Consider the following 27,729-nt stretch of genomic DNA (forward strand, 5'->3'; position numbering starts at 1 on the left):
TAGGAATCGCCTCCCCCACCGCTCTCAATAGCGTGTGCCTACCACCTGATGATAATAGACTTCTTTTCCAACCCATAATCCTCTTCTGAACGTTATCCTTTATAGCTCCAAATGTTGCTTTCTTTGATTTTTGAACTATAGAGGGCAGTCCCAGGTATTTGTCTTGTGTTCCGATATGTTCAATATTTAGTGTCTGAGCAATTGCTAGTCTTGTGTTCTGAGGTGTGTTGTGACTGAAAAAGATAGATGACTTATTCAGATTGACTTTTTGCCCACTGAAACCCTCATAGATCTCTAGCAATTCTAGAATACTTTGGCTTGTATTAGGTGCGCTCTTGCAAAAAAAGATTGAATCATCAGCAAACAAAAGGTGATTAACTGTTTGGCATCTCCGATTAACTTGAACTCCTTGAATTAATCTGTTTTGCTCTGCCTTGTGTAGCAAGAAGGAAAGCCCTTCTGCACAAAAAAGAAAGAGATATGGAGATAGGGGGTCACCCTGTCGGATGCCCCTATTTGGCCTAAAATAGCCAAAAGGTTGACCTTCCACAACGACAGAGTAAGAAACAGTCGTTACCAATTCCTTAGTCCAATTAATCCATTTAGCATCAAAGCCCAGCTTATCCATAATATACCATAAGAAATGCCATTCGACCCTATCATAAGCCTTGCTCATGTCTAGTTTAATAGCCATCTCATGCTCTGCCCCGCTTCTCTTATTTTTCAAATAGTGCATACATTCGTGGGCAATTAGGATATTATCTGAAATGAGTCTACCTTTGAGAAACACACTTTGATTTGGGCTTATAATTTTATTCATAATACCTTGTAATCGATGCACCATAACTTTAGAAATAATTTTATACATAACTGAAGACAAGCTGATCGGTCGTACCTGAGTCATGTCATTGGCATCTGACACCTTTGGAATAAAACAAATTTGAGTATGATTGAAGCTTTTTAGAATTCTGCCACTGTGAAAGAAACTTCTTACTGCCTTAAAAACGTCACCTCCAACTATATCCCAGAAAAAGTGAAAAAACTTAGCTGTAAACCCGTCATCACCAGGAGCACTCTGAGCGTGAACACTAAATGTAGCTCTTTTGACCTCGTCCATAGTTACTGGCCTTTGGAGCCTACGGTTCATGGAAGCTGTAACCTTTGGCTCCAAATCCTCTAAGTATGGATTCGGATCAGCCGAACAAGAAGAAGTAAAAATATCGCAAAAGTAGTCTTCAGCTATCTTTGCAATATCCTCCGGTTTCGATGCAATCTCATTGTCCCTCCCCACTAATCTCCAAATTCTGTTCCTTCGCATCCTTGATTGAAATTTCTGGTGAAAGAATCTAGTGTTCTGATCTCCTTCTTTTAGCCACTTGACTCTAGATTTTTCTCGCCAATAGCTCTCTTCTTTCAGATATGCCAGCTCCAACTTCTTCTCTAAACTGGTAACCTCCTCTCCCCCATTGATTCCAGCCACCCGCAACTCCTCTAGTTTAGCTTGAAGGTCCTCAATTTCTTTTCGAGAGTTTGCTTTGTGAGCTTTCTGCCATTGAACTAGTCTATGTCTACAAACTTTCAACTTTTGGACCAAGGAGAACATAGATGAGCCTACAACTTCCATTCTCCACACTTCACTGACAATTCTCTTGACATCCTCTTCTCCATACCAACGTTCCTGGTATTTAAACCGCCTTTTACTATGCCAGGATTGAGGTTCGGTTTCCATCAAAAGTGGAGCATGATCCGAGCCTGACTCTGTGAGCCTGTGCACCACTGCATTCGGAAACTTCAACTTCCATTCCATCCCAACTAAATAGCGGTCAAGCCTCTCCTTCACCAAATCCTCTCCTTATCTTTGATTTGTCCACATGAAAGGGTGACCCACCATTCCAATATCCACTAATTCGTTACTGTCAATAAAATTAGTGAATGTTGCAATGGTGGTTGCTGATTTTTTGCCTCCACCCTCCTTTTCCGCTTGGCTTGTTATAGCATTAAAATCGCTTGCTATTACCACTTTTCCTTCCAGGTGTTGGCTCATTGTTGTAAGCTCCTCAAACTGTAAGGATCGAATCTGTTCCGAACAACTCAAATGGACACCAATGAACGCCCATACCTCACTGCTTCCGACTTCCTTAATTTCAGCTGCCACAAAGAATTCTCCACTGCTAATAATTTGAACACTGATGCTGTCCTTCCAAGCTAGCACAAGTCCTCCTACCACTCCTGCCGGGTTAACAATATGCCAGTTTTTGTAGCCGCATACCCGAATTTTTGCTTCCACCTGTTGAGATTGGTTCTTTGTTTCACTTATAAACACAATCTCGGGGGAGTGGAATTTACAGATCCCTTTTAAGGTGTGAATTGTCAGGGGTCTCCCCAAACTCTGACAATTCCAAACTATAGTTCTCATGGCGCCTTGGGTGCCATTTGTAGGCTGGCACCCTCCACCATCTCTTCAACTGCATTTTCATCCTCTATTCTTGCTTTCTTTGTAGATCCTTCAGCTATACCACTCATCAACCTTTTTTTAGGTTCACTTTTAGTATATGACTCTGCAGCACCTTGTCTTGCTAACATTTTCCACTTCCTACCTTTCTCTGTGGTGAGACACTGCCCAATAGCGAATTGCATAAGCTGCCCTTCATCCTCCTTGGTATTGGACTGACCAGCTATGATAACCTCCATGCATTCTATTCTAGAATTGGCTGATTGAGGTGACTCAGGTGCTGTCCTATTACCAGTGTCTTGTGGTTTCAAACTTTGTTTCCCTTCTTGCATTGACATCCCTGCAAACTCTTCCAATAAGTAGTTTAAGACCGATTTTTTCTTACGTTGAGTGGCCTTATTCTGGTTTTGGGTTGAGTTGTTGAATGCTCTTTCTCCTTCAGAGTAGATTCGCGTTCCCACTTGGCTGGCTTTAACCCATTCGCCAATGTCATCCTCTTTTACCATATCACTCCCTGTGTCCTTCAGCAGATCATGGCAGTTTTTCACCTCGTGCCCCAATTTTGCGCAATAGGTACAAAACTTTCCAAGTCTCTCATAGCGCAGTGCCACTTCTACCTCCTTTTTATTAGGTCCTGCCACTATTAACTGATCTCTCACTTGCCTGGCAGCATCAATATTGATTTTGGTCTTCACAATCCTAGTTTCTCTGCCTCGCATCTGAAATTTACCTACCCCCAACACTGTGCCCAATTTTTCTCCCAATTTACGTCCAACTTTGAGGGTTTTAAACGATTCTGGCAAACTCCAAAATTGAACCCAAACTGGAAAATTGGAAATAATCTCTTCATCACAGTTCTGATCTTCCTTCCATCTCTTGACATGGAGCACATAATCTTTGAATAGCCATGGAGAACCACGTTCAACACGCAAGACATCCACTTCTTTATTAAAAAAGAATTGGAAGGAATTATTCCCTTTATCACTCACTCTAAATCCTTCCGGGTTTTCCCATATAGCCTTTAAAGCATTCCCCATGGTTCCAATTGAGAAGGTTTTGGAAGCAAAGAGTCTGCCATAGAGACTATTGGAGCAAGCGTTAATACCTTCTGATATGTCTGCCTCTTTCAGTAGAATCACATTCCTACCTCCTTTCCGGTTGTCTTCCTTGGTCCGATCTTCATCCCTCGTTGTCTCAGCCATACAGATTACGGAGACTTGTATTGAGATTTAATTGAGTTGACAATGTAACCTTGACGACAATAGGAACTCCGTTAAGAAACCCTAACAGAGTACTAAGAAACTCTAATAGAGCACTTTCCATTAAAAATATTTTTTTTAAAAAAATAAACAAAAAAACAACATGCAAATGATAGAAAATCTTTAAAAAATAATAAAATATAAAAACAAATTAAATTTTTATTAATATCTTTTTATTTTATCTGTCAAAATAAATATAAAATATTAATTCAATATCTCTAAATATAATATTTTTGTTCATATTTTATTTTGTCAAACATGATTTTATTTCTTTATATTTTTTTATCTCATAGGGTAAACAAAAGCAGCCTAGATCATGGCCCCACAATTTAAAAGGTTTTCAAAATAAAACTGGGCTTTCTCGCTCATTTTCCATCAACTAATATGCTTTATTTAAATTAGTTTAATAATGATTTTTTTTGGTGACTATTAGTTTAAGAATAAATGACCATTTGTACCCATGAGAGATGAAAACGCTGACATTTGTACCCATGAAAGCTCGAAACTAATCTTGTACCCATGATAGATGCTGTCCGTGTGACAAAAGTGCCCTGACTTGGATCTGAGCTTGGTTCGTGGGTTTCCGAACCTACGTGGCACTCCCAACCTCCCCCCCCAAATCTGAGCCAACCATTCATCTTCATCTTCATCTTCTTCACCATCACCATAACCTCCATCACCATCACCTCAGCACCGCCAAAGCCACCTCCCTTCACCACAACCTCCGGCGACAAAAACACATGACATACACACTAACAGAGGAAATAAGAGTGCAAGGAGGAAGAGAGCAGAGAAACGAGAGATTCAGAGAGTGAGGAGAGAGCACGAGAAGAGATCCGAGGGAGGGGGTATCGCGCCGTCACCAGCCACCGTCGCGCACCACCATCGTCGCGAGCCAGAGACGCCGCAAGGGGGAAGAGGAGCCGTCGTGCTCCGCCACTGTCCAGCCACCATCGAGCTAGGGCCGCCATCGCGCCTCACTATGCGTCACTGTCGAGCTTCGAAAAGGGAGAGAAAGTGCGCGAAGATGAGAGAGAGAGAGGGAAAGCCGATCTGTCACCACCGCCACACCCAGACGCCGTCATCATCACGGGAGCTCGTTGCCGTCACTAGCGGGAGTCGCCGCCGCTGTCGCCGAAACCACTGTCTCCGTTTGTTGCTCAGCCTTGTCTCTGTTTCTGATTCCTCTCTTGTGTGCTGAAATCGCTGCTGCTGTGGTGGTGGCCGTGGGGTTGTTTGTGCTTAAACGAAACTAATACTGCTGCCGCTCCATTCCTCTGTTCTTTTCAAGTTTTAGTAAGTTATCCTTGTTCCAAAACCCTCATTGTTACCGTTCTATTTTCATGGTTGATTGAGAATTTTGAGACATGATTGCATTAGGGTTATGTCAATACCTTTGCAAGTTGTTCGATGGCATTGTTGTTGCGGGAAGCTGTTGGTACGGCTAATGCCGCTACTGCTGCTGATTCGATTTAAAGTCGTTGTCGCCGGAGGTTGTGGTGAAGGGAGGTGGCTGAGGCAGTGCTGAGGTGATGGTGATGGAGGTTATGGAGGTTATGGTGATGGTGATGGTGATGGTGAAGAAGATGAAGATGAAGATGAAGATGATGATGGTGAATGGTTGGTTCAGATTGGGAGGGGGGGAGGTTGGGAGTGCCACGTAGGTTCGGAAACCCACGAACCAAGCTCAGATCCAAGCCAGGGCACTTTTGTCACACGGACAGCATCTATCATGGGTACAAGATTAGTTTCGAGCTTTCATGGGTACAAATGTCAGCGTTTTCATCTCTCATGGGTATAAATGGTCATTTATTCATTAGTTTAATAATGATTAACCAGAGTGGAAGTAAAATATAAAAAAATATTTAAAAAAAGTCTGAAGCCGCTTTACCCGTTCCCCCCATCGACGACCGGTGAGCAGTGATCACTTTGAACATAAACAATTCAAAAATTGAAAGTAACCATAAACGAGAAAGTACCGCTACTTTTCTGATTTCTCTGGTTTTGACTTTTTGTTTCTTGCGTTTTCTATAATCGATTATATTCGAATCTCAAAGATCCTCTATCTTTCTCTGCACTGCGATAACAAATCCAGAATATTCCAAAAACGCTATGCTCCATCGCCATCACTGTTATCCGAATCCAAGGTATCTTCACTAATCAGTATCCACCGATTCGCATCTCGAACTCGTTGACTCCAACTTCACCTTTTCTCCTATCTTTTCTTCTCAAAAACTCTCTTTCTTTTTTTTTTTTTTTTTGTTTGTTTTGTAAACGTAGTTTTTCCCTGAATGAAACAGTCAGCACTGTTCAGATCTTCTACAACGCAATGTTGTTTAATATTCTTTGTTTTTCGCATGCTGCATTCATGATTTTCAAGAATTGAAGCTGAGTTCTCATGGCAAATTCATCAATTAGGGTTACTTTTCGAGGTCACCGAATCTGAGGATGTTCCATTTTTTTTTTGGCATAAGGTTTTCCTTTTGGCCTGGTTATGTACTTATATTAATTATTTTCTAGAAATTTCAATTATTCTTATATAATATATAGAGAAATTAGGGTTGGATTTTGGTTCTAGTTCAGGCTCTGAATCTGAGCGTGTTGACTCTTAAAATCTTAATTAATACGGTTCAATAAGGTTTAAAATTTGACGTATTTTCCATTATTAGTAATTTTAAAATTTTTCTTTTGCCTGCTGAACTGGACTTTATCCAGTTTTGGAAAACAAAAACGGAGCTTCCGTGTGTTGATTGAATTTGAAGACATGTGGCGGCTATTTTGTTTTTCTCTGTAATTATTGAGTTTGCTTAAGGAGGAAGTGCTTCTTTTAAGTCGGTGAGATTCATACGAATTGGTCGTCTGAATACATTGAGAGTTTGCTTGGAAATTGAGAACTTCAACCTTGAAGAAGATACTTTTATTTTGCTTATTATACATCTTGGATTGGATTCTGAATTCATTTTAATTATCGGAATCTTTTGATTAATTTGGATTGGCTTTTGTTCTCTGTATTGATAAGGAGACAATTGAGTTGATGGGGGGAAACAATTCTAAGCAGGACAATAATTGGAGGCAGAGTTCATATGGCCGTTCAAGTTCCTCTTCATCTTCCTGGAATTCATATCCTCAGCCAGCTTATGGTCAGGGGGGTCATGCCTATGAGCCACAACCAACTCCTTATCCGACTGCACAACCCTATTATGCTCCTCCTCCTCCTACTACTCAAAACTATGGCTATGAACAATCTTATACTAGTGGTGAAGTCACCCGCCCCGACAATAGAAGGAAGTTAGAGAGGAAGTATTCGAGAATTGCTGATAATTACAATTCCATAGATGAGGTAAGAGATGCTTTAAGCGTTGTAGATTTATTTTCATCAGCTGATGCTGATCTAGACTAATATCATGAACTGTGCAATTGACTTCTGAATTGCAGGCATTATTCATCTTTTGAGTTAATTCATTAGGATTTTAGGATCATAAGAGTCAGTAGGTTGAAAGTAGCTTGTCATGCCTTGCCCTTAAAACTATTAGGGAATGGCTATCTGTTCATCTAGCTTCCAGTTGTGGCCATTGAGTTTCAATAAACTGAATGCACTGAGGAAAAACATATATACTCCTGATGAATTTAGAGATGTAGATTTGATGAGCGCATTTTTTTTAAAACGATTAAGCATTACCTAGCTTGTGATAGTATTCCCTTGCACTCTTTAAATTCCTTTGTCAATGATGGTGCTCCTTTCTCTTTTTCTTGTGTATATTTTAAGAAAACTGGTAATTCTGTAACATTATCTTAAATTTTAATTGTTAACATTCTAGCATTTTCCATGCTTATATTTCTGTATAGGTGACTGAGGCTCTTGCACGGGCAGGCCTTGAGTCTTCCAATCTTATTCTTGGTATCGATTTTACTAAGAGCAATGAATGGACAGGTAAGGTCTTGTATACTTTTAAGCTATAGTTGGAAGCTATGCATTGTGTTTTACCGAAAAGTTTGCTGAATAATGTTTGCAGGAAAGAATTCATTTAATCGTAAAAGCTTGCATCACATTGGGAATGTTCCAAATCCATATGAACAAGCAATATCTATTCTTGGGAAAACATTGGCTGCATTTGATGAGGATAACTTGATTCCTTGTTTTGGATTTGGAGATGGTATCTCTCTCAAAGCTAATACTAGTTCCATTATATAATTGTTCTTTGAAGTTTAAATTTTTTAATAGTGGATGCTATAATATCATGGCAGCATCAACACATGATCAAGATGTCTTCAGCTTCTATCCAGATGACAGGTTTTGCAATGGTTTTGAGGAAGTGTTGAGTCGGTACAGGGAAATTGTTCCTCATATTCGACTTGCAGGTTATATTTCTACTTCCATGTTCTGTTAATCTTCTGGGATGTCTGATGAATCATATTAGGTATTGTAGTACTGAGCCTAATCACACTTATGGATTTATTTTAGGTCCCACTTCGTTTGCACCAGTTGTTGAAATGGCCACGACAATCGTTGAGCAGAGTGGAGGCCAGTACCATGTTTTGGTTATAATTGCAGATGGCCAGGTATTCTATTCTAAACCCAGTATATCAAGTCATAGGACTCCAGTTCCACGATTATTTTTTGTTTCCCTTCCGTTCTTTCTTTCTTCCTTTTTGTTCCCTCTCTCAACTGCAATGCACCTTGAAGTTTCTCATCTTCCTCATATTGCTTTAATACAAACATAAGCCTAGGCTTAGTAGGTGCTTGAGGTGGGATTTTGTTCTGCCTTTTGACGTTCAATGTGTATGATTTACACACAATCTTTTTTATCTTACATCTATATGCCAACTTCCAACAATATCTGATGCAGGTTACAAGAAGTGTTGACACTGAAGGTGGGAGACTAAGTCCACAGGAACAGAAGACTGTAGATGCCATTGTTGAGGCAAGGTGATTGTGCGGTAGTTTTTGCCTTAGAATGTTTTATTTCGTCAAAACATAAAATACATTTTCTTATGTGCCTGGTTTGTCGCAGTAAATATCCTCTTTCAATCATATTGGTTGGCGTTGGAGATGGACCTTGGGACATGATGAGAGAGTTTGATGACAATATTCCAGCTCGGGACTTCGATAATTTTCAGGTCCGTACAAAGAATGTACAGCATATTTATTTATTAATAATAACTTACATACTTTTGTTAGTGGATATTGATATTCTGGCTTTCTCTTTGCTTCTTTAGTTTGTGAATTTCACAGAGATTATGTCAAAGAACATTCCTCCTTCACGAAAAGAGGCCGCATTTGCTCTTGCAGCATTGATGGAAATTCCTTCTCAGTATAAGGCAGCTATAGAGCTTAATCTACTTGGGTAAGTTTTTTGGTTCCACACAGTTTCTATTGGTTTTAATATAGATTCCATCTACTCATTTCTGCTTATAATTTGTGTAGCACTCGGAAAGCCAATGCTCCACAGAGAGTTGCCCTTCCACCACCCATGCATGGTTCAGCATCTCTTGGTGCTTCAAAACCTTACGGATCAGCATCTTTTGGCACTTCAAAACCTCATGCTGCTAATTTTGAGCCAAGTGTTCCCACTTATCCGAGTGATAGCAGCCTATCTGGCATGACTCATCCGGCCCCAACTCCGAATTATGACAATCTGGTAAAAACTAAAAAATGTTTCTGCTATTAATTTTCGTGTCATGTTCCATGATCAGGTCTTTCCGAGAAACTAGGGTTTCTTTTGCTTTTAGTGACCTAAGTTTTTCCTTCATTTGGCATGATCTTCCCATGCTTCAATTAAGAAATTAGATGACTTGTGTAGAAAGCATCAGTTACCTGATTGGTTTTGTTGCTTCTTTTCCAACTCTTATTGTTCATATTGTAGATATGTGGTGTAGGGCCTAGGATAGAGACTGAATTTGAATTCGTTCATCTTATGCATTGATTATTCCAGTTGTGACAATGTACATTTAACGAATTAAGTTGGTTATGTACAGATTTGCCCCATATGTTTGAACAATGCAAAAGACCTGGCCTTTGGATGTGGTCATCAGGTAAGAATAAAATGTTGAATTTGTTGCCTAATTATTTTGATTTCTAATAAGGTTCCAAGGAGAGTGCATGTGACACCTTTTATCTTTTGCATGACAGACATGTTGCGAATGTGGACAAGATCTCGAGACGTGCCCCATCTGCAGGAGCATCATTCACACCAGAATTAAGCTTTATTAGAAACTTGTTTGGTTTAAGCTAAAATTCTTTGAATATTTTTTTATTTAAATTCAATTTTAGGGTTAGATTTGGTTGTGTACAAATTTAGATCAAATGTGTCTCCACCGAAGAAATGTGGTACCTCATCTGCCGTTTGAGTTGTAAGTTGTAATGTGGTGCTACTCTCTACATGTACAGTGTGAAATTGCTGTTGAAAAGATCTAATGACCAATAAAAAGATGATGAAAAGATATTAATTTTTGTTTAACTGGTTTTGTGGAAGTATGTTTTTATTGTTATATGAATCTGTCTTTCCAATCTCCCAGTCCGAATAATGTAAGTCATTTTATTTAAAATTTTGTTGAATGTGTTACTAGTTACTATCCCTATAATCCTATTGGAATGCAAAAATATTGTATAAATATATATAAAAAATCAATATCAAATTAGTTATTAGGACAATTTACCTAATTAAATAAATCTATTGAATCCTTTACCCATATACACAAAACACAAACTTATTACGTGCATGTGCAATTTGTGTTATTAGGTAAAACGTGGGAGTCAACCACGGTTTCTACTCTCTATATAAACCGTGGCTGGCAGGGACGGATTTGTTGTGAATGAGAATCAATATAAACCGTGGCAAGCTACCACGGTTTATTGAGGAAGGAAAATGTACATAAACCTTTGTGAGTTGTAACGGTTTATGAGGAGTGAAATTCTAATATAATTGTGACGAAATAGGTCGTAACCATAGATGGTAAAACGTATATAAATATCAAATAAATAGCAGATAACATTTCACACAAGTCCAAAACATATAACCCTAAACATCATTCTAAGTACATAAACCAACATAGGACGACAGGACGTGAATATAAGACAAAACTAATTAGAATCCTCAATGGTGTCACTGTCGTCATTGTCAAAATGACCAAGCAGGTGACCTTCGGTCCCACACAAAGGAGGACGCCTCACCCTCCTTGGTCTCTGGGTCGCCTCTGATGCTGCTGTCTCTCGGGGAGCGGCACTGAATGCTGAAGCTGGGGTCCCTCCTAACGCGAACCATGGGTCAGAAGGAGATGCTGCAGGTTCGTTGAGGTCAACGGCCAATTGAGGCTGAACATCGGGAATATGTGGCTGCTGATCAACAAACTCGGAATGAACCTCGAACATCTGTGGCCTATAATGGGTCGTATCGTCATCTCTGAGTATGTCTGCTATATCCCTAAAGAACTCTGACTGACTAACAGGATCATCGATGTCCATCCCGACAGCCGCGGTAGTAAACTTAGCAAATGCCTGTGGCTCAAAACTCCCAAACAGCTGAGAGCTACTGCCCACGTCGTAGGTGGGCTGATCCATCCCTGAAGCCGAACCACCTACATCATCACGAACACCGTGATGAGTACCCTCATCCTCAACGAAAGGTCCTCCACCTCGAGCCCGTCCACGACCATCCCGGGGAGCCTGTCGTCTGGCTCTACGACGAGGAACACGATAATCCACCACATCTCCATCATCAGTAGCGGGTTGGTCCTCTTCTAAACGGTCGGTCAGTCATCGCCACTCTCAATCCATGGTATAGGTGCCTATACTGCGACGCCGATCGACTCGCCTGTTATCTGGTCTGTCGTAAACCTGCACTCTGGAGGGGGCCTGGGACGACCCTCTGTGACGAGCCTCCTCAGTCAATACAATCGGCCTCGGATCCTAAAATACAACATCTGGGGATAGGAATCTGTGGGCCACACAGCACTACCAGTCCAAGTACTCAACTGATGGACCGGGGTCAAGGACTCGATCGACCGGTATGACTGAATAAAGCCGATTCTCCCAATGCTCATGCCACTCCTGAAAATATCTGGGGAACCATCGGTCTCCACCCCTGCCATCCTTGGCATGTAGCCAATCTATGTTCAGAGCTGGCTGAGGAAGATGCTGAACACCGCCGAACTGAGGTAGCACCCTATCCACCTGATGCCACTCAATCGCAGCAAAATATATTAGGCTAGTGATGGCCGTCCATAACCTACGGTGCTCGTCAATTAGTATCTTCGGATAAATAACAACAGCAACTTCGGCAGAGGAATAAGGCTCCCACACAAACTGTATCAGACAGTTATGTCAGACTATAAAATTTAATCTAAACCAGTCCAAGTAAGAGCAATAACTAAATGACTCACATCGTGGACACGCAATCGATCCAACGAAAGGCGTGCAGACATGACTCTTTCACCCACTGCATCGTTTCTCGGTAGATATGTAGCCCACCTACAATTTTAATTGAAATCATGTACTAACAAAGAAGAACATATGATGTTGAACAAGTTATGAAACGAAAATATAAAACCGTACCTGGATGCAAGCAAAACCCGAATCCATCAAACCCACTAAACCTCAAAGTGGGAAACCTCCAGAAAATCCAAGATTGTAGAAGCTGAAGTGGCCCGGCCAAGTTAACAACATTTCTATTTGTCCCACGACAGAGACATCTATACAACCAGGCCAATGCCGCCGAGCCCCAGCTATATCTTCCCAACTCGTCCAACGATGCCAAATAAGGCAACCAACGAAGGTGGACCCAGTTTGCTGAGAGGACAACAACATCAAAATATAAGCACGCGCGTATATACGCACGGTCTCCTCACTGGCATCTGTTGGGAGAACCCGGAACCTCTCATGGAACCATGTGTAGCACACTGTCATCTGCTTTACTTTATTCTGCGGAGGTAACTCCCCAAACAACTCGCGAAACCAGACCCATGCCGGTCTTTCGTGTTCCATCAGACTCTCAAAGTCAGCCAGGCACCCACTAACAGGCTCCCCATCGATCGGCAAACCAAGCTGATATGCCACATCTTGCAAAGTGATAGTGCACTCACCAAAGTGCATGTGGAAGGTGTGGGTCTCAGGACGCTACCGCTCAATAAATGCGCTAAGTAGAGACTCATCAACCCAGAACCAGTGACTGTTCAGCCTAGCTAAATGATACAAGCCTGCGGTCTCTAGATATGGTATGATTCGCTCGTATAAAGGCATATTTTGTTGTCTTCTCACGCCACTAATAACCCTAGTAGGCTGCAAAATGTGGGTAACAAAATCCCTAAACATACGAGCAGTACTAATAACATCAAACATAATTTAGAAAAAATTATTAGATACCGGCATTGGTTTTCTATTTTCTTTAATGATAGTTAAAACAATCACGAAGCAATAGGAATAATAACAATACGAACAGGAATAACTCTACTAACAATAACAATATTTTTAATACTAACAGCTCACAATAGTAATAAAAATAAAAGTAATAATGATAACTACCGTTATCATAAAAGTAACAAAAATAATGATAGTAACAATGACACTACTACTACTATCAACTCATAATAACAATGAAAATAAAATTGATAAAATAATTTTACTACAATAATAATTATAAGATAATAATAGTTATATAAATAATCATAATATTAATAATAATAATAATAATAATAATAATAATAATAATAATAACTAACCTCGTCGTCGATAGATCCAGCCACGTGAGCAACGCCATTTAGTCGGTACAAGCGAGCTTCATTCTTCATGCCTCCACCACCCAAACTTCACCAAAACCTACAACTCTCTCTCAAACTCTCTCAACCAAGAAGAAGCTACAAAATGTTTGTTTCCTCCCAAATGATCCGTCATGAGTATCAACGAATTATGTATTTATACTACTAAACACGTAAACCGTGGGAAGCAAGGGGGTTTACCTTTGAATGCCTCCTTTTCATAAACCGTGGTAGGCAACCACAGTTTATGTCTGCCAGTTTTCCTTCCTAATCCGTGGGACTCAGCCACGGTTTACGGCCATTATTTTTCACGAGTAATCCATCCCTACCAGCCATAGTTTATGTAGAGAGTAGAAACCGTAGTTGGCTCCCACGGTTTACCTAATAACACAAATTGCACATGCACGTAACAAGTTTGTGTTTTGTGTATATAGGTAAAGGATTTAATAGATTTATTTAATTAGATAAATTTTTCTAGTTATTATCATGTATTTATACATTTATATATTTTACTTCCCATATTTTTATAACAAAGTAATACTATTAAAATAATTATATTTGACATAATAGAGTAAGCAACTTTATCATAAAAAAATAATATAGTTTGTATGATAGTGAAAATTATTCAAACTTTTAGTAGAATTATTTAATTAGCTTAACACTTAATTAAGTGGATGAGTAAATTGACTATTCAACTAATTTAAATTAGTTAACCGATAATTATAATGTATTGATCCTGTTTCATTTTTTCCATAATATAATTTTTTTTATCAAATAAATTGAACAATTCTCAATTTAAGGTATTACATCACAATCTCACACACCTTAAGCAGTCACACATACAATATTTAAGGATTTCATCTACTACCTAACTATTGTCAAGTTTTCGACACAAATGCAGCATATTAAGAAGCATTTTATTTTACCCCTCAACCAAAGCCTTTCACTGCATAATCTGATCCTTAATCCTTACACTACCAAATGAAAAAGATAGAAATTGACATGCAGTCTTTTTGGACCGAAATTCACATTTACTTTTTTTTTTATGACAAAATTCACATATTCTTTAATGATGATAAATGAAATGGTGATGAAAAGCTGTTGGATGGTTAGTGTTATTTTTTGGGGGTGTGGGTTAGAAATCATAGCCCATGTCAAGGCCCAAACTCTAGCCCATCCAGCCCAAAACCAAAACCTAAAAAAACAGATAACGTCCGTTAAAAAATAACACCAAAAATCCAAATCCCAAGGGTTTTACAAGCTCCAGAGTGAGTGAGGGAGAAACAAAGACAGGAACTGGAGTGAACTGATTCCATTGCCATGAAACTCCTTCAATCTCTCATAGGCACTCTTTTCCTCCTCTTTCTCCATTCTCAAACAAAAGCAAACATTAATTTTCCTAATCTCAAATTTACGTTCTTTATTTTTCCTGATTTATTTTTATTCCCATTTTGCAGCTCGTCGCGGATCATTGCGTCGGGTGGTGGGTTCGAGAAACTTCTCGGCTTCCACCGAAGAGTACAGTAAGAGAAACTACGCTGACAATGTCGCAGAATACAACACTGTCTTGGGTTCTCTCACAGCTAAAAGAAGGTTTTTTTTTTTGTCAAAAATGTATTTTTTCCCCTGTTTTGTTTAATTTGAGGCACATCATTTATTATTTCTTGGTTGGCGTAGGCATTACTTGCTTAGGGATGCGTATGATGACATGGTGCTTGATGGGGTGATGCCAAACCGTGACACTTTCCGTTCCCTTGTTGTTGGAACCATGAAAGGGTCTAGATTGCAGGATGCTTTCTTCTTCATTAACCAAATGAAAACCATGGGTTTGGTTCCTGATGTATGTGCTTTTTCTTCTTATGTTTACTTGTATATATTTATTTGTATTGTTATTTTGGGTTATGAATCAAGTTAGTTAGGTAGTATTTGTTTCTGGATACTGGAGGTGAGACTGGGACTGAGGGACTGAAATTTTTGAGACTGGAGACTGAAACTTTAATATTTCTTTTTACAAATACTCGCATTTAATTTTTCAAATTCCAAATCTACCTCTCAATTTTCATATTTATCGTAAACGTACATTTTACACTAAACACAAGAGACTTAATTTAGTCTCAGTCTTTCAATTTTTGTCTCCCCTCTTACAAACATAGTGTTCGGACTGTATATTTAGAGGGACAGAAACAATGGTGATATAGACACGAAACGAATAGTATTTCTCCTTATCTTGTTTGATAGTAATGAGAAACAAGACACACAAGAAAAGTTTGCATATTGTTGCCCTTTCCGGTCAACTGCTGCTGGCCACCAGAAATATCGCTAGTGGCTGTCAGCGGTTGTTCAGTGGTGGTCCAGTGAGGTAGTGTTGTAAATAATTTCTGTCCCCATGTTTTGTCTCCAATATCCCGACCTGTTGGAAGTACATCAAAATACAGAAATTTCCTGTCCCATGACATAAAAATTTTAATGTCTCTTGTCTTTTGTCCCACCCCTGTATATCCATCGTAGAGACAGGAACAAACGCTGCCCAAACGAATCAAATGAAAACTATTTCCTCTTTTACTTGCGGAAGTGTCGTGCCTCTTTGTTGTTAATCCCTTTTGAAGTGAAGTCTATCCTATTATAAGTAGAGCAAAATCATGGTGTATACACTTCCATTTTCAGTTTTTGTATCACTGAATCAATGATTTGTCTTTTATTGATACATAGGTTACTTTATACAACTTTCTAATTTCAACTTGTGGGAAATCCAGGAACTCTGATCAAGCTGTTCAGGTACTTATCATTGCCATGTAGTTGTTGACATTTAAAAAAAAATCTACTACATTAGAAGTTATTTCTGTCTTCCCGCTAGCCGTATAATGGTTTTCTTGTTTCCTTTTGGATAAAGATTTTGGAGGAGATGAAGTGTATGCAAGTAAAGCCAAATGTGCAAACCTACATCTGCTTGCTAAACGCTTGTGCAGCTGATGGACGCTTAGACCGAGTGTACGCTATAATACTTCTGCTTTTGTAATTTTAATATAATTTCCCTTTTTTTCTCGAAGTGTATGTTGTAAATGGTAATAAATACCCTTCTTTTATTAGCTATAATTAACTTCTTGATTAAAATTTGCTTTTTCTACTTTCTGGTTTTAAGCAATTCTCTGTTACTTTATTTGTTCTCCTTTGGGTAAGGTTGAGGAATTCAGGCTCCTAGTCTTTTCTTATTTACCTATATGTTCATATTAGAGTCATCAAGTATTTTATAGTAATGTTCAAAATATTAAATTCATATAAAATTTATTGATGCAGGTATGCAATTGTCCGGGATATGACTGCAGCTGGTCTAGGATTAAACAAGTTCTGTTATGCTGGTCTTATAATTGCCCACAAGAACAAAACACCTGTTCCTGATGATTTTGATACAAAAGTAGTTATTTTATCCATTCCTTGATTTGACATCATTTATGCTGTAGTGACTTTTAACCTTACTGTTCTGTGGAAAAAGGTTATTGAGTTCGTGGAGAGGTCAAAGATGTGGTCTTCAGTTGAAACTGACAGTGAAAATGCAGAAAATGTGATGATGGGTGTTACAGATGAGGAGTTATACAACTTACCGACAGCAGAATATGTTCATAGACGATTATTTTTGGTTAGGGCACTAACAGCATATCATACTGCTTTTTATGCTGCTGCAGACCTGAAGAATGTTCAGGTATTTGTCATCAATCATCATCTCTTGAGATCTAATTAGATGGTTCTTGCTTCTTAGATTTTCTTTAACCTTCTAGGATAAGCTTCTTTTTTTTTTTAGTTTGTACAATGAACTAATAAAATCAATTAATATATTATGGTCATACTCATGAATGGGAACAAACACATGTATTATCAGGATTAAAAAATAAATTCAAATTATCTGTTAGTTCTGAAACATACTTATCTCAGTATTCATCCATCTTTTATTAATTTACCTCTTTCTTTCTTTCTTTCTTTCTTTCTTTCTTTCTTTCTTATATATAAACTGGATTGAAGAGGAATGAGTGGTATTCTTCTCCTCGAGCTGGTTGACATTATTGATTTGCTCTAAGTTGATTTCATTTTCAAATTGTTTCATATCTATTTTTGTTTTTAAAGTGTCGTATGAGATTTGCATGGCTAATATCTGATTGTGGCAGTTGATGGAAACCCTTTTGGATACACTGAGCAAGGATAGAAAAACTCCCGATGGCTTTATTATGATGCAAATAATTAGGTAATTAATTTTCAGTTATTATATTTATAGTTTGTTCTGTGCAAATGGATTGTAACCATGTATATTATGAAACTATACACTTATATTGGTATGTAAACAACCAACCCCATTACATGGAGTTTATGGTTGCTTACACTAATTATATGAATAACTTATGCATTGATTGCTTACTTCTGTTTTACTGTCCTTTAGTGTGTCCTGGTAAAGGTTAGACTGAATTTTGGCTGTCAATGACTTGTGATTTTTTGATGTACTGATGTCACATGCTGTGTACATTAGATTTTACAAGAAATCAAACAAAAGGATGAAAACACAGGCACTAGAAAATTTGATATCTCATTGCATAGTTTTAAAATTTTGGGACCTAATTGTGCATAATCTAAGCTGGAGGCCATAAACTGGATACTTCATTTAAACAACCATTCAACCATATACCAAGGAACATAAAATAAGGGCTTTTAAATGAAAAGGTTTCTTTGTTTTGAGAAAGAAAGGAAGCCAAAATATTTATGACAAAGCAGTCTTTGCCACTGGTGTATTTGGATGGAGCATATCTTTTGTATTTTTAATTGGATCCAAATAAGCAAGTTTTGTGGGATAGGCGGTGCAAGACACATGGCCTGCTAGAGGGAAACCTGTCTCTAATATACAGAGAGATTGGAGAGCTTTGCTGTTTTGATGTTTCGTCTATTCCTTTCCCCTATTGAGGTTATCTTATCCTCCAAACTTCTGATGATATCCTCCTCTTCACATTAATAGAATTTATTCTTTTATAAGAAAAACAAGTGTTTGTTTTTTTAATCTGTTACTATTATTATTATTAATGTTGCAGTCCAACAGCATATTCTGTGCTCACCCCTTAAGCAATCATGTCTAAAGTAAGTAGTAATGCCCCCGTGATCTGTAGCCTACCTCAAAATATTCCAATAAGCAAGGCACCAAGTACTCATTATGATTTATTTCTTATTGTTATTTCTGTTAGATTTTGTTAATCAACAAAATTGCATAAGTGTAGATATGGAAGCTGGTAAGAGTCGTTTTGCTCTAAGTGTCCTATTATGTTAATGATAACTTTTGGCTGGACCTGTACTAGACTGCAACTAGTGCACCACATTAGTTATTGACTTATATTAGTAATATTAAGTGTGACATTGGTAATTGACTTATATTGATAATATGAACTCGAACATTACATCGTTAGTTATTATCAGTTGAAACTGCTTTCTTTCCTCAGTTTCGTTGCAATTTCATTTAATATAAAGCCATTAGATGATACCAATTAGAGTCTCCTGTTGAAAATAGGCTATGAATTGCTTGTAAATACTTGTAACCATCAAATTTGGTCAACTTGGTTCTGTTATGCTTGATGAACTTAGCAAATACTGTTAGAAGTTAAACATGTTTTGTCTCTAGAGTGGACAGTTCTTCCTTGCTCCTGTTTTATTCAATAGATATCTATTTTTGCTGATTCCATTATAAGATAGTTCAGTATCTCTGATTAACATTACTATGCAGGTGCCATTGCAATGCAGGAGATATCGAGCGTGCTCGTCAAACTTTAGAGGATTACAGAAATTCAGGAAAGCCTTTAGCTGCAGATCTTTTTGTGGTGAGTTTGGTTATGTACAGTTTCTGTGATTTTCAGTACCTAATATCGTAATTCAAAGAATGCTGGTGTTTCTTTGCACAATCTCAAGGACCTTATGAATATGGATAAATGACCTTTATTACAATGCAGTGGGCATGTGTGAATTTTAAAGATGGCAATTGTTCTCCTTAGTTCTGTTTATCTTCATCTATAGCATTTATTCTGTCAAGTATCAATTAATTGTCCACTTTGTTAATTTCGTCTCTAGATACATTGGTTTTCCAGTGTATCAAATTACGGTAGTGCATATATAATGGATACCAGAAGGGGAAACTTTCAACATCTGTTAATAGTTCATGTGGCCGGCAATTTGTTGTCTAATTGCCATAGTAGTTTCAATTTTTGGTGTTGTAGTCATGGTGTTTTCCTTATTCAGCATCTGACATTTATTGAATACCAATTTTGGTTACAATGCAAACCAATATGGCTGCAGACACTTGCAGAGGGGGCAATGGTTGGGTACACTGAGAAAGGAATGCAAATTGCTCAAGATGCACTGGTAATTGTCATAGCTACTTTATCAACTTGGTTACACAGTGGATTTTCTGATTTGTTCAACAACTTTAGAATACACGCTTATAAATGCAGGTAGCGATGAACCAAAGAAACTTTTCGTTAAATCCTAGAACGGGAAGTGATCTCCTGCTTATAGCTGCTGGTGAAAAGGTATGCAAACTTTTCTGTTTATATCCTCTTTGTATATATTTCATATAAGATAAATTATATTTCTTCCCCTGGGTTTAAAATGTATATTCTGGTGTTTATTTCTCAAATGGTAGACTGGTGGATACACTACTGCTAATTTCATATGGGACTTGATGCGAGCTCGTAATGTTACTCCTATCCTTCCTGCAGTAGAGGCATATTACAAGGGCCTAAAAGTAAGCTATTTTCCTCAATCATAAACTTGTGTTCTTTTAAATATTGTTTCCTGTTAGTTTGTATGTTCATGTGTGGTAAAGTTTTTAAAAGTTGTAGAATGCATGGAAGTTGCAAAATTTCTTATGTCAGTTGAGAATAACAATGAGTATCATTTTAATTTTTTGTAAGAAAACAAGATTTCATTAGAAAATAAGAAAAAAATTCAAAAGGAGATTAGACATCTTCAAACAGACACAAAGAAGCATGTCAATCCCTTTGTATATTGTATATCAGCAGCTAAAGATAAAGGAACACTATGGAACCGATCATGAGGATATCACCATATAGATGCAAGAGTTTAATTTTAATGCACTGATAGTGTAAAGTAGTTTTACATAGTCATGCAATCACATCCGTTCTTTTGGATGACCATTCACGCGGTCAATGTGAAAGGTAGTTATTTTTACTCATGTGTCATTATGTAATTGGATGCACATGTAAAACTACTTTACACTGACAGTGCATCAAAATTAAATTCATGGATGCAAAGTAATTCTATTCTCAATAAACTTGCAAAGCAATCATATAGTTCTAGCATTCCTTTCAAACTAGATTTGTATTAAAAAAACACTGATGCCAATACCACTAGAAACCAAACTCACTACCCCTTAAATATCTGTCAGGTATGGTTGATTTATCATGTTACTTCATGTTAGGGATTTCTTTGTACCAACTAGAGAAGTAAAAATTTCCCTCTTTATAATCTTCTCTCTTTATTTTGGGGAGAAAATTTTACATTCCGGGTATGGTAAAGTACTCATGATCTTGAATATAGTTCCCCAATAAATAATGCACAGTATGTAAAAAAGTTGAAGGGAGTGGAGTTTTAAGTTTTCTATTATACGGTTAAGATCCCTGAAAGTTAAATACTAATTGCCAGGTACTCACATAATCAAACTTTTGTATGATACTACAAAACTAAATTTGAGTACTATAAGCTTCTTATTTTTTACTCAATGAAATCCTAATGGAGTTGTTTCAGTCAATATATGATTATGTTTGGAGTTGGTGCTGATGAAGTTTTCCGTCCTCTTATTTGATTGGTTAACATTTTCACTTATTTGGTACTGCAGGAGCGTGAGATACCTGAAAATGATGCAAGACTCTTGCTGGTTTCTCAAACTTACGATAACCTTCGCTCGAGGTTTGGGAACAGGAACTGAATTGTAGAGGTTTAAGGTCTTCATATATTATCCTTAAAGCCTTTAGCTGCCAAAGTATTTATTATGTTGAAGGAAGAATGCTTAATTCGCGGTGGTTTTTGTTTTGTTTTTTTCCTTCTCCAATTCATGGATGAGTTGGTATGGGTTCCTATGGATGATTCACTCATGGTTGTGATTCTTCTCAAGAGAAAGTTGAGCTAAGCTCTTAAAGATAGCTGCTAGGTTGTAATACCTTTTTGCTCTCAATTTGATAGTACACGTATTTATTCTTAATGGTTTCTTTGTTGTAGAATAATTGCAATTGTTTTAGTTTTGTTGTAATAAGAAAATTGTAAACTTCTACAAAGTATTCTTTAATTCTTCTTCCTCTTCTTTTTTTTTTTTGTTTTGCTTCCAAGTGAGAGAGGGGATTATATCTGTACAAAATCGATAAGTATTATTCAAGGTTGCATTTGCATAAGCATTTCATGTATTAATGTGTCAAACCCTAAAGTTTTATGCTGGTTAAAAACTCTTGGTGCACAACCCCACGCAAAAGAATAAAAGGCATATTACATGGCCAATAGTTTTGAAGCGAGTGCAAGAAAAAACAAAGAAATCAAATATTACTTCCTCTGCTTTTCTTAAAGGAGAGTAAAAAATGAAATCTTGTTAGTTGTTACATGTTAGCTAAAAAACTGTTGACCATCTAGTTTTTTTTTTTTTTTTTTTTTCCAACAATTTATTATTTCACTTGGCTTATAAGTTATAATTGAAGTTCCTTGCAACAATACCCTAATTGATGAATTTTCCAATACCGTCAGCATGCATGGATTAATAGTTAAATTAATCTCTGAAAAATAAGGTATTTTTCAAATTCATTTTTGAAAGATTTTTTAATCAAATTGGTCATTTAAAGATTGTAAATTAATTATATTTGTCTTCCAATCACTCCATTAACAAATTTTTTCAAAGATTGATGTAAAACTTTAATTAATAACATATAATACATGATATGTCTAATTAAATATTGATCAAATATATTTATAAAAGTTTATTAATTTAATCATTTTCTCCAATTATAAAAATCTTATTCTTAATATAACCTAGTGACTAAATTGATAGATTTTTGTAAATATATTTAGTCAACATCTAATTGAACACGTTACGTGTCATGTATGCTATCAATTAACATTTCACATTATCAATTGTTGACAAAAATTGTAAATGGAGTAATTAAAGGACATATATGATTAATTTATAATATTTGAAGGACTAATTTGATTGAAAAAATCTTTTAGTGACGAATTTGAAAAATGCCTTATCTTTCAAAAACTAATTTGACTATTAATCCTGCAAAAAAAAAATTGATTTCTTTTTGTAAAAGATAAGACTTAGAGGGAGGGTGGATATATAATAATACAAGATTTGTTGTCATATGCTTTTCTTTGGTTTCGCTTAAAGTCTTATATGGTGTAAAATCACACTTCACAACATCAACTGAAAAGAAAATTGAAAAAATCCATTCCAATATAAAAGCCGGAGTGGAAGAATTTCACAATGGCATTTGACATTAAATAACACCACAGACGGTATTTTCCAAACATTCATTCAGTGGATCAGTGGATGTGCTATATAGTCAAATGTTTTTGAGATTAGATCTATACATGAGATTGCAGTATTATCCAAAAGTTTCATTCCATGGCAAGTCTAGAAGTATATTTACTCTCTTATCACAGGGAATTCCAGATAGGGAATTCCAGATATAAATTCACAGAAAGATTACAGAGTTTCTCATAATCAGCTGCAACAGCCACCCCCAGTACTAACAGTTCCATCTCTTGCACCGTTTTGATTTTGGAGACGTAAATACCCTGGTTTTATACCAAATGACTGCAATAACAATACATATTCATTGCTAATTTTAGTCAACGAACCACACATGGCATCAGAAAATTTTCCTTTTCACATTTGGGGAATAAAACAGGTTTAAATAAATTTTTGGTTCACGTAAATACATGTGTGTGTGTATGGACCAAAAATTTGACACTTGAGATAGTGCAACAGCTTTTTACAGGAAACAGACAGTTGACAGTTACCTCATTGGACACATCAATGACACCTTCTTGAATATTCTGGAGAATCTTTGCAGCAGTCTTTATGAAGGCCTGTAGAATATAGAACAATGAAAAAATCACATTATCCATGGGGCAATGTAGCATACAGGATATGTTATGAATTTAGGGTCTTGTCTTGCTATTAATTGGGATAAATCACCTCTTCCACATTTTGAGCTGTCCTAGCAGAAGCTTCCAAGAACAGAAGTCCATTTTCCTTTGCAAATTGCTCACCCTCCTCTTTGCTCACTGCCCTTCGGTGAGAAAGATCACACTTGTTGCCTATCAGCATGATTGTCATGATAGGGTTGGCATGCTGCCGAGCATCTTCCAGCCAACTTGCTAAATGATTAAAAGTCTCTCTCCTAATCAACAAACAAATCCTTCTAGTCAGTTGAAGGAAAGATTTAAGAAAAGGATCAACCTCATATTTAGGTAACACATCAGACCACTGCAATCCTGAAAAATACATGGAAGAGGTTGGGACACATTGCTTTGAATTGAAGAAAATTGCACTGCATACATGCATAAATGGAGAAAAACCGTACTGACCATGAAAACATGTTGTAAAGCAGTATCAGAGCCCCTCGCATGAGCAATTTAAAAACAAAAAATTACATAAGGTGGCTTAAAAATCAAAACTATACTAAAACTCAAATGATCAATACTCGAGAGTAAGGCTGGGTTTGGTAAAGCATTTTGAAGAGGTGCTTGTACTTTTTAAAAGCACAAGTATCTTACTTTGCGTTTGGTACGACTTTTAAAAGTTACTTTTAAAAGTTAGGGGTGCTTTTGAAAGCACCTAAGAGGGAGCTTTTCAAAGTTGGCTTCTGCTTATCAAAATTAAAAAAAAATCTAATATAATAAATATTTAAAATTACCATTATTAATTATTAACACCAGATTTCATTTATTTTTCCACACATATTTTCTGCCATTATATTGCCATTGAAATAGTCATATATTTCTAATTTCTCAACCTAACATTCACTCTAATACAATCTTCATATATTTTTTATTTTTCAACCTAATCTTCACAATTTCAACACAAATACATCTCTATCATGTATTAGGTATGAACTTCTATCTATTTATACTATTTTTTGTGCGTTGTTTTCGTATTTTTTAGTAGATGTTTGTTTTTCTCTGTTCTCTAAAACGTGAAGGAGACCTGATTTATGGAAACCAATCATAAAATTTTTGTACACCAACTTTTATGAATATTAGTCAAAATTATAATAACAACATATATATACATATGTAAATATAGATATATAATTTTACTTGAGATATGTGTCCCATTTTCTGTAATTTGTAAAAGTGAGTCTTTATTATTGACTAATGATAACTCTATTTATATTAATATAGAGAGTAAATCAAATAAATATTTAAATTATTGGTCTCTAAAATTTGAAAAAAAAAATATTCTTCGTTATAAATATGTTTATTATAATTTTTTTAATTTTTAAAAACTGTTTTACCAAACACAATAGCTGTCTTTTAAAAGACAGTTTTCATAAGCTACTCTCAAAAAGTAAAAACTTTATCAAAGCCTAAGACAATAATAATGCTTCAGGCAGCTGCCAGAAAAGGTATAAGAAAAGGTATAAGAAGTAACTGGACAGCATTTCACATTTGTCACATCCATTACGAACATCTCAATTCTCAGATCACTTGAGAGTTGAGTTAGCATTCACAAAAATGAAAAACAAGAAGAAACTTATGTTCATTTTGAAGGGTCATATCATATAACATTTGGCATTAGTCATGCTGAGACAATTCATAAAGCATCACCCACCTAGTAATGTCATAAACTAGAAGTGCTCCTGCTGCTCCTCTGTAGTAAGATCTAGTAATGGATCTAAATGACTCTTGCCCAGCCTACGGTTAAACAATGTATTATGCATCAATGTTCATGTACTATTGTTGAATACCATAACATAAAAGAAGAGACTTGGAAACAAGTTATGACTAAGAATTCTATATAACCCAAACCTAGAAAAACAACCGTGCCACCTTATATTGTGTATTTGGATTCTACAAATATGAATTAATGTCACGATCAAGCAGAGCAATTAATACATTCTTACTATATTGATTCAATCATACCTGGCAATGCCGGACTGTGGATCAAATGTTTGATGCTATACTAAACAGGTCAAATATTATTTATGTATCTAGTTTTCCTAGCATATCTTACTGAAATGCATTAATGATACTTCTAATCATATCCATTCACGCTAAAAAATATTTAAACAAAAATATACAAAGGAAAAATAAAAATCAGTATCAAAAACTAACTACAACTTTAAGGTAACTTCATCCTGAATCACTCTTTAGTTTATATTTTATTATTTTCATTTTCTTTTTACATGTTTCCTATTTTATGTATTTTGTAACAAAACATAAAAACAATAAAATCATGTACTCATCTTCTATGTTTTTGCCATTTCCTTCACAAATTCAACAAAATCAGAAACATCGAAAACAAAGACAGTAACCAAACAAACCCTAATAGCTTGTCCGACATCTCTCTGCGTGTATATATATAAGCATAGATTGCGCTTTAATTTTCCTTTATACCTAAACAAATTCAATACCTCAAAAGATATGAACAAATACAGACCCTTGTTCCTAATCATAAGTTAGAAACGATTAAAATCAATTCCAGTGTCCTACTGCAAAATATGTAAGATCAGTTCTCAACTAGTAATTTCAGGCACGACAAGAACAAAAAAGGAATAAAGAAAAGCATAATTAACTTACAGAAATAACCACAAAAATAAGAGAGAGAACTAACAGTGTCCCATATCTGAAGCTTGATAGGTCGGGAATCGATGGTGACCATGCGAGCACCGAACTCAACGCCAATGGTGAGATCATGGACGGGTTGGAATCTCTTGTCGGTGAACTGCAGGAGCAGGCACGATTTCCCTACACCTGCGCCGCACCGGATAAAAACAATGAATAAGAGAAAATCAAACACGGAAATGGATAAAAGAGAAGAGAAAAAGGAAATTGAATTTGAGAGAGAGAATAGAACCTGTGTCGCCGATGATGATGTACTTGAAGAGGTAATCGTAAGACATGGCGCCGAAGAAGAAGAAGAAGAAGAAGCAAAGAGAAAGTAACGGTGGTTGAGTGGGTGTTACTGTCAGTGACAAGTTAGAAGTGAGAGTGATGAAGAAGACGACGATCAAGGAGAAAGAGAGAAGGGGAATGTGCGATAAATGGGGTTTTTAAAGAAAACAAACAAGGGAAGTGGCGTGACGGGCATAGTTGTCAGTCCGGGGATCGAATTGGTCAAGTAATTGGGTCATTAGATTATTAGTTTAATTGATTAATTTGATTCTATATAAATAAAAAATAAAAAATAATAAAAAATTTAAAATTAAAATTTAAAATATATATTTTTTTAATATTTTAAAAATATTTAATTATTTTAAAATAATATAAAATAAAAATAATAAATATTTTGTTAATTTTATCTTATTATAAATATTTTTGTTAAGTTTTTATATTAAAATAACTATTATTTTAAAATTTTAATAATTTATTAAAAAATAAGGGAATAAGTGATCATGGTACGTTTTTATTTTTGATATTGAGAAAAAGATAATGTAAAACCGGGTTATGAGAATGCAGGATACTTCACGTGATTATTATTACAATTGTAATTAAAAAATCGGACGGTTCGATTTAAAGAATAGTAATCGAACGGTCCAATTAGAGACTAGACAGGTATACAAATTAGACTGTTTGATTTGTGACTCCAACCACATATCAAACATGTAACAACCCAAACCCATCTCCTTGTATACCATCTATCTGAATACCCCAGCCCTCGTTTCACTTTAGTTCTTCATCTCCAACCCCACCTTCATCACTTTCACTCTCCATCATTCATCCATCAATGAAACCGGTTTGAAGAAAAAAAAAATTTGCACCACTAATTAACAATGCCAAGAAGAAGAAGAATAAAAGACGTGGAGCTTCATATTGCTAATTATCTTGATTATCTTAATTATGTAAGTTTGTATTTTTAAATATTTTGATTTAATTAAAATAATAATGATAATGTTAGAGATTAATAGTTTATTATAATGATAATGTTAGAGTTTAGTGTAGTAATAATTTTTAAATATTTTGATTTAATTAAAATAATAGTGATAATGTTAGAAATTAGTAGTTTATTATAATGATAAT

The 27,729-nt window shown here is 36.2% G+C and overlaps 3 protein-coding genes across 6 annotated transcripts; 2 read left to right on the forward strand and 1 right to left on the reverse strand.

Annotated features, from left to right (window-relative positions):
- The first annotated feature begins 5,633 nt into the window (after positions 1–5,633).
- On the forward strand, positions 5,634–10,169 carry LOC130955626 (E3 ubiquitin-protein ligase RGLG2-like). Of its 4 annotated transcripts, none has more exons than XM_057882530.1 (12): positions 5,634–5,858; positions 6,731–7,051; positions 7,558–7,642; positions 7,725–7,865; positions 7,957–8,070; positions 8,174–8,271; positions 8,559–8,638; positions 8,724–8,829; positions 8,929–9,056; positions 9,137–9,350; positions 9,688–9,744; positions 9,842–10,169. In XM_057882530.1, the coding sequence occupies exons 2-12, from the start codon at positions 6,746–6,748 to the stop codon at positions 9,920–9,922; spliced, it is 1,410 nt and encodes a 469-aa protein (XP_057738513.1). In that variant the 5' UTR covers positions 5,634–5,858; positions 6,731–6,745; the 3' UTR covers positions 9,923–10,169. The 4 variants fall into 4 exon arrangements, with proteins under 4 accessions (XP_057738513.1, XP_057738514.1, XP_057738515.1 ...); XM_057882531.1 differs by having other exon boundaries at positions 5,645–5,858; positions 6,734–7,051; XM_057882532.1 differs by lacking the exon at positions 5,634–5,858 and adding an exon at positions 5,973–6,185.
- Positions 10,170–14,699: 4,530 nt separating this feature from the next.
- Positions 14,700–21,744, forward strand: LOC130954499 (pentatricopeptide repeat-containing protein At4g35850, mitochondrial). Its single transcript, XM_057881246.1, has 13 exons — positions 14,700–14,806; positions 14,919–15,054; positions 15,139–15,301; positions 16,171–16,236; positions 16,352–16,449; positions 16,756–16,873; positions 16,952–17,158; positions 17,619–17,695; positions 19,211–19,304; positions 19,777–19,842; positions 19,932–20,009; positions 20,123–20,224; positions 21,338–21,744. Exons 1-13 carry the CDS (start codon positions 14,782–14,784, stop codon positions 21,425–21,427), a joined length of 1,320 nt encoding a protein of 439 aa, XP_057737229.1. The 5' UTR covers positions 14,700–14,781; the 3' UTR covers positions 21,428–21,744.
- Positions 21,745–22,937: 1,193 nt separating this feature from the next.
- LOC130954429 (ras-related protein RABB1b) lies at positions 22,938–26,809 on the reverse strand. The gene is made up of 6 exons (XM_057881167.1): positions 26,567–26,809; positions 26,324–26,463; positions 25,322–25,404; positions 23,684–23,888; positions 23,506–23,574; positions 22,938–23,299 (listed from the first exon to the last, which is right to left on the reverse strand). Exons 1-6 carry the CDS (start codon positions 26,610–26,612, stop codon positions 23,207–23,209), a joined length of 636 nt encoding a protein of 211 aa, XP_057737150.1. The 5' UTR covers positions 26,613–26,809; the 3' UTR covers positions 22,938–23,206.
- Between the last annotated feature and the right edge of the window lie 920 nt (positions 26,810–27,729).

The sequence above is a fragment of the Arachis stenosperma genome, chromosome 10 (genome assembly GCF_014773155.1).
Source record: "Arachis stenosperma cultivar V10309 chromosome 10, arast.V10309.gnm1.PFL2, whole genome shotgun sequence".
Classification (NCBI taxonomy): domain Eukaryota; kingdom Viridiplantae; phylum Streptophyta; class Magnoliopsida; order Fabales; family Fabaceae; genus Arachis; species Arachis stenosperma.

Coding starts and splice junctions, on each gene's coding strand:
- LOC130955626 (XM_057882530.1), top strand. CDS start 6,746: ATGGGGGGAAACAATTCTAAGCAGGACAATAATTGGAGGCAGAGTTCA. Junction 7,866..7,956: donor TTGTTTTGGATTTGGAGATG/GTATCTCTCTCA, acceptor ATATCATGGCAG/CATCAACACATGATCAAGAT. Junction 8,830..8,928: donor GGGACTTCGATAATTTTCAG/GTCCGTACAAAG, acceptor TTGCTTCTTTAG/TTTGTGAATTTCACAGAGAT.
- LOC130954499 (XM_057881246.1), top strand. CDS start 14,782: ATGAAACTCCTTCAATCTCTCATAG. Junction 14,807..14,918: donor ACTCCTTCAATCTCTCATAG/GCACTCTTTTCC, acceptor CCCATTTTGCAG/CTCGTCGCGGATCATTGCGT. Junction 15,055..15,138: donor TCTCTCACAGCTAAAAGAAG/GTTTTTTTTTTT, acceptor TGGTTGGCGTAG/GCATTACTTGCTTAGGGATG.
- LOC130954429 (XM_057881167.1), bottom strand. CDS start 26,612: ATGTCTTACGATTACCTCTTCAAGTACATCATCATCGGCGACACAG. Junction 23,889..25,321: donor CTAGTTTATGACATTACTAG/GTGGGTGATGCT, acceptor TTTGTTGATTAG/GAGAGAGACTTTTAATCATT. Junction 23,300..23,505: donor TCATTGATGTGTCCAATGAG/GTAACTGTCAAC, acceptor TTGTTATTGCAG/TCATTTGGTATAAAACCAGG.